We start from the raw sequence: 6,701 nt of genomic DNA, 5'->3' as shown, positions 1-6,701 counted from the left end.
TAAAACAAAATCAACAGTTACTGTATTGTTACAGATACAAATAGACAGTAGTTGTAAGAAATACTTTGCAGTTCTTAATTATAATATTATTTCACCGAGCACTGTGGCACCTTGTATGGCAACATAGTTTTAACACTTTTCCTTTCTTATTATTGAAATTAAAGGGTTATATCTAATTTTCGCACACAAAAAAAGCTCCAACGTGTACTGCACAGTTTAATCTCCTGGAATTTCACTACTGCTGAAAGCACAGTCACAGGGGCACTCAACGAGAATATAGTTCAATACCACTTAAACATAACATTGTTAAACGTATTTTAGTATTTAAACGGTAGATAGGCATATTTTTATCCCCTATAAATTTTTCATCTGTTCAGATTTCCTAGCTGAAAGTCTAGTGATCCGAAAAATATAGGGATTAAAACTTATCTTTTCGAAAATTTCAGTCGGAAAAAAGGCTCCCAACAATTCTAGGTGACCTTTTTAGGGTAAAAATCCGTGAAAAATGGGCAATTATACCATTTTTTAGATGTTCGAAAATCCTACGACAGGCAGGCAAGTTACAAATGTTCCGACAATTCTAGATCTCAAATCGTCTTCCGAACAGATATTTCCGAAAATGGACGTTGGGTGCCCCTGACAGTCATGTGAGCAGTTTCACTATCCGGGGGCTATCTTCACCAGATACGCAGCATTTCTCTGAACAATAACCCCAAAAACAAATGAATTAATGTCTTTTTTCAAAAGGTAAGCATAGGTGACTTAGTTTATGTTAAGATATGTTTTGAAACATTACCTGAAAGCAAGTAATGACACAAAACCTTTCTAAAATCTACCAAGGGCAGGCTTCAGTGACATGGTGAACTAAAATTATATTTTTAAGGACAGACTATTGACAGTTTTCCAGTCCATTATATATGTGACAAACAATAAAACATATTTCCTTCTTCGTGAACATACTCATTTTCCTCTTTGTCATCCTTTAAACTCACTCTCTCACCCTTATGTTCGACCAAAAAATATTCCATGGCCAGCCGTTTCTGGGAAAGAGGACAGTTGCATTCAACATTCATCCCGTCAACATCTAACAATGGAGCAACTGGCAAAGTTTCCTTTGGAGCTCGAGGCGATTGAACAATGGCTGTTCCTGAGGAGGGTGCTCTCCTCGTCGCTTTCTTGAGGGTCAAACTACAACATGAGAAGAACGATCTCTAAACGTGTTGTGCACTAAGCAAGGAAATTCTGTACTCACACATTTTAGAATGACGATCTGGGCACCCAACGAGAATATAGTTCAAAACCACTTAAACATAGCATTGTTAAACGTATTTTGGTATTTATACGGTAGATATACATGTAGGCATATTTTTATCCCCTATAAAAAATTTTCATCTGTTCGGATTTCCTAGCTGAAAGTCTACTGATCCGAAATTTATATGGATCAAAACAAAATCAGTATTGTTACAGGTATTGTTACAGATAAAAATAGACAGTAGTGTGATGTTTACGGTCAAATAAGCGCTTGAAACCACTTGTTCGAACACAACAGTATATTTACTAAATAGACATGACGACTACAACACACAAAAGTCCTAGCTCCTAGACCGCGTGGGTCATTTGCATAAATGATTGACAAGTCTCAAAAACACTACATCTCTCCCCTTCTTGATGACGGACTTTGGAAACGCGTAAGTTATTGACCTAAACGACTTCTTTAAACGACTTTTTTATAATATGAAAACGGCAAACTGAAACCTGTTAGAGAGTCACAAAAATCCATTGCATGCTTCTGGTGTCTAGTTCTCTTGAACAAGTAAAACGTAGTCTGCAAATCTCGCAGGAGGCCTTGTCTGCCTTTGTGATCGTCGTAGGCCTGCAGTAGGGCTTGAAGACTTTGTTATCTTGTCCAGTTCCTGAATTTCCAGTGGTTGGGGATTTGCTGAACCGTCTTCGTTCATCTCTTGTGTGTGGTTTCCAGTATGCTCGATGTGACTGGCGACAACTTTGAACATCGATGAGTTGCGCGTAACGGTTTTGTGTCCGTCGCTTGCGGTAATCATCGATCCTTTTTTCTCTTCGACTACAAGAGGCACTGGATTAAACGGGGTACTGAGCTTGTTGGCCTTTGGTTGCTTGATTAAAACTGTATCTCCAAGCTTAATATTGCTTTCTCTCACACCTAGCTTTTGGTCAGCATACGCCTTTATCTTCTTTTTCTTCTCTGCGTCTCTCTGCGCCAGGTTCTTCTGGGTCTCAACAATGGTTTGTTGGCGGACTGGTGGCGTCACTTCCGGCAGGGTGGTTTTGAGCTTCCTCTGGTTAAGTGCTTCGCATGGTGAGATGCCAGTAGTCGAGTGAGGTGTCGCCCGATACTGCCGCAGAAATTTGTTGAGTTCTTGTTTCCAGTTCTTATGCTCGACGGTCGCGGTTCTCACGCATTTTTCTAGTGTCATCATGAAACGTTCTGCCTCGCCATTTGCCCTTGGCCAGAGAGGCGTGATCTTGCGATGTTGAAAACCTAAATGCTCAGCAAAATTCTTGAGCTCCACGCCGTTGAGGGGGGGGGTGGGGTCCGTTGTCGCCCTTTAGCACTTCAGGAATCCCTTGTCTTGCGAAAATTGCGTCGAGCTTCGGGATTGTTGATCTGGCGGAAGTGGATGTGACAATTTCCACTTCCGGAAAACGGCTGTATTCGTCGATGACAACCATGAGATAGTCTCCAGAAGGAAAAGGTCCTAGGAAGTCCATCGCGAGTTCTTTCCACTGAGCGATTGGTAGCGGTGTCATCCGTAGAGGTTCGAGTCGCTGCGCCTTGCAAGTAGTTGCTCCTTGGCATGGTATACAGCTGTCGACTTTCTCCTTCACCATCTTGTCCACACCGGGAAACCAGACTTTCTCTCTGATGTGCTGTTTTTTTTTTTTACGATTCCTTGGTGTCCAACATGCGCCAGGACTACAGCTCTCTTTCTCAGTGTGTTAGGGACTACGATCCTATTTCCCCTCAATATTGTTCCCTTGTAGACCGATAGTTCGTCCTTCACTTTCCTGTACTCTTGTACTTCGGGATCCGTCCACAGGTTGGTTTCAATGGCCTTGATAAGCGCCTGGAGCGAGGAGTCCCTCTCCGTCTCCAACTAGATTTCTTGCAGTGTCATCGCTTTTGGTACAGCTTGGTTGCACAGGTAGTTAACAAAGTCTTCCGCGATGTTGCGTTCTTCACATTCTGCGGTACTTGGGTGTCGACTCATGAAGTCGGCCGGGTTTTCAGCGTCTTTCCCAGGTCGGTAGATGAGCTGACAGTTATAGGGCATTAGCCTTAACTTCCATCTATCGATGCGTGCTGATGTTGGTTTGTGACTGTTGAAGATCCCCAGAAGCGGCTTGTGATCTGTGGCGATGGTGAACTCTGACCCATACAGGTAAAGGTGAAACTGTTCAGCAGCCCAAACTACTCCTAGCATTTCCCTCTCGGTCTGGGAGTATCTGTGCCCAACGTCGCTGAGTACTCGGCTTGCGTAGCTGATAACTTTACCGTCTTGCACCAACAAACCTCCTAGTCCGACGGGGCTCGCGTCGACTATCACTTCGGTCTTGAGTCTCGGGTTGAAATACGACATCACATGATTCTTGGTCAGGGTGTCTTTCAATTTGTCGAATGCTTGTTGCTGCTCGTCGGCCCACAGCCAGGGGGTCTCTTGCTTGGTTAACAGTCGTAGCGGGGCGGTTATCGTAGCGTAATCTGGGATGTAACGGGACACGTACTGAGCCATTCCTAGAAGTGACTTCACCTCACTGACATTCTCTGGTTTGCTCATGTGGGCCATCGCCTTGATCTTTCCTGGGCCTGCCTTGATTCCGTTCTTGCTGAAGATATGTCCGTAGAACTTTATCTCACTCTTTGAGAAGCTGCATTTTTCCTTGTTCAAGCGCACATCGTGTTGCTGGAGACGTTGCAGCACACCAAGGAGATTCTCGTCATGCTCCCTATGAGTTTTTCCGAACACGATGATATCATCAGAGATATTCTTGCATCCAGGGAGGCCTGTAAGTATTTCCTCAATTGCGTTCTGGAAAATCTCGGACGCCGCGTTGATTCCAAACATTAAGCGTTTGTATCGTCGAAGTCCTATGTGTGTGCTGAATGTGGTGATGTGACGGCTCTCTGGTGCTAGCTCGAGTTGGTGGTATCCAGACGAGAGGTCTAACTTGCTGAATACTGTCGCTCCGTTAAGGTCAGCAACTAGGTCGTCGATTGTCGGCATTAAGTGCTTTTCTCGCTTCACAGCCTTATTCGCCTCTCGCATGTCTACACATATTCTCACTTGGCCAGAACTCTTGGGGACTATGATAATGGGGCTCACCCAGGGCGTCGGCCCTGACACTGGCTCGATGATGTCTAGTTCTTCTAAACGCTTCAACTCCGTCTCGACATCCTTTCTGACATGGAAGGGGATGCGGCGGTGCGGTTGTTGCTTGGGTTTGACGTCAGGGTCTATGTGAAGCTTGATAACTTTTCCTTTTACTTTGCCGATTCCTCCAAACAGACTTTCGAATTCCTTGTTCGTGAGGGGCTGGAAAAAAGTTTCGTCGGTTTTAACTTGATTGACGATCTTAAGCACGCCTAGCTGTTTAGCAGTGTGGAAACCCAGGAGGTTTCCCAAAGCACCTTTGACAATATGCAAGGTTGTTTGTGTGCTGTTGGCATTGGCGGATATTTCGGCCTTGACAGTTCCCAGTAGGGGTAGGGGTGTCCGTGAGCCGTAGGAGAAAATTCTGCGCTTGGTTTTTTCTGGAGCTTTTTCCTTGTATAATTCCCTGAAGGTGTCACGGCCTACTGTGTACACATACTCATCTTCTACATCAGTGTCTCAATGCGTGACCTGGTTTGCCGACTCAGGTGGGTTTGTTCTGCAAACTTGGGCGAAATGGTTTAGTTTGCCTCATGAGGTGCACTTTTTGTTCTTCGCGGGGCAGCCGTCTCTATGAGGGTATATTCCACCGCAGTTCCTACATTTTCCGTCGCGCTTTCGGGATTTGTCACAGTTGCGTGACTCTTGGCGATTTTGCGGACGGCGCTGTTTGCCTTTGGGTTGTGTTAGTGTTCCTTTTTGGGGTGGTTTTATCGCGTTCACGGTTTTATCCTTATTTTCAAGATTCTTCGCTTGTACTTCGCTTAATTCTAGGGCTCTACCAGCTTTCATGAGACCAGCTAAATCGAGGTCCTCTCGCAGAGCTTTACGCCGAAGGTCGTTTGACTGGCAGTTCAAGATGATTTGTTCTTTAATCTCTTTGTCGGGATTTGCGAAGTCGCAGGTCTTTGCTAGGCTCCTCAGACGGGTATGGAAACTGTCCAGAGTTTCTCCATCCTTTTGCTTGGCCTGACGGAAGTTGTATACTTCGTATGTTGTGTTCACTTGTGGAGAGAAGTAAGCGGTTAGTTTTTCGACGGCTTTGTTGTAATCCTTGTCCTCGCCGACGTCTTGAAGTGTCTGGAAGATCTCGTCGACCTCTGGACCGCCGTAATGTAGCAGAAGATCTCTTTTCTGCTTGTCATCGGTAATCCCCATTGCAATGGTTAATCTCTCGAATCGCCCTAGCCATTTCTTCCATCTAGGACCTGCATTTCCATCGACGTCAACTTTAAACGGTGGGAAGTTAGGCAGTGAAATCGCCATTGTTTTGATTTCGCGGGAAATCGCTTCGGAATTCTCTTCGGAAATCTCTGTAGAAATAGCTTCGGAAATCCTGGTAGAACGCACTCTGTGGGTTCTTTGCTTGATCCTCGTCGCCAGATGTGATGTTTACGGTCAAATAAACACTTGAAACCACTTGTTCGAACACAACAGTATATTTACTAAACAGACATGACGACTACAACATACAAAAGTCCTAGCTCCTAGACCGCGTGGGTCATTTGCATAAATGATTGACAAGTCTCAAAAACACTACAAGTAGTTGTAAGACACAATTATGTAGTTCTTGATATTATTTCACCAAGCACTGTGGCACCTTGTCATAACATACTTTTCCCACTTTGCCTTTCTTATTATTCAAATTAAAGGAATATATCCAATTTTTGCAACAAAAAAAAAAAAAGTCTGAAGATATTGTGCTGGACAGTTACGTCAACAATTTTCTCATTTTCAATTAGTGTATGCAATAAACCTGTGGGTTCTCTGGCAATGTAGCCAATGAAACTATCCATTACCATGGTTCATATCAATGGCTATGGCATTTTTGTCCTTTTCATTAGTTGGCTCTGGTCTCAGCTGCACTTGCAACTGACAGTTTGCTTTCATTTTTTAATCTGCCATTTTCAAATATTCCTGTCTTGGCCTGCTGTGGGCAGTACCAATAGCTTAAAACCCCAACGTGTACTGCACATTTTAATCTCCTGGAATTTCACTACTGCTGAAAGTACTGTCATGTGAGCAGCTTCACTATCAGGGGGCTATCTTCACCAGATACGCAGCATTTCTCTGAAAAATAACCCCAAAAAACAAATGGATTAATGTCTTTTTTCAAAAGGTAAGCACAGGTGACTTAGTTTATGTTAATATATGTTTTTGAAACATTACCTGAAAGCAAGTAATGACACAAAATCTTTCTAAAATCTACCAAGGGCAGGCGTCAGTGACATGGTGAACTAAAATTATATTTTAAAGGAAAGACTATTTACAGTTTTCCAGTCCAATATGTGA

At 43.8% G+C, this 6,701-nt stretch overlaps 1 protein-coding gene across 1 annotated transcript; it reads right to left on the bottom strand.

Moving 5' to 3' along the window:
* Nucleotides 1–3,528: 3,528 nt before the first annotated feature.
* Nucleotides 3,529–5,675, bottom strand: LOC138054152 (uncharacterized). Its single transcript, XM_068900649.1, has 3 exons — nucleotides 5,012–5,675; nucleotides 3,784–4,666; nucleotides 3,529–3,739 (listed from the first exon to the last, which is right to left on the bottom strand). Exons 1-3 carry the CDS (start codon nucleotides 5,673–5,675, stop codon nucleotides 3,529–3,531), a joined length of 1,758 nt encoding a protein of 585 aa, XP_068756750.1.
* Between the last annotated feature and the right edge of the window lie 1,026 nt (nucleotides 5,676–6,701).

This window comes from Montipora capricornis, chromosome 6 (genome assembly GCF_036669925.1).
Source record: "Montipora capricornis isolate CH-2021 chromosome 6, ASM3666992v2, whole genome shotgun sequence".
Lineage (NCBI taxonomy): Eukaryota > Metazoa > Cnidaria > Anthozoa > Scleractinia > Acroporidae > Montipora > Montipora capricornis.
Note: the sequence above shows the minus strand (reverse complement) of the source record. Positions and strands in the feature narration are given on the sequence as shown.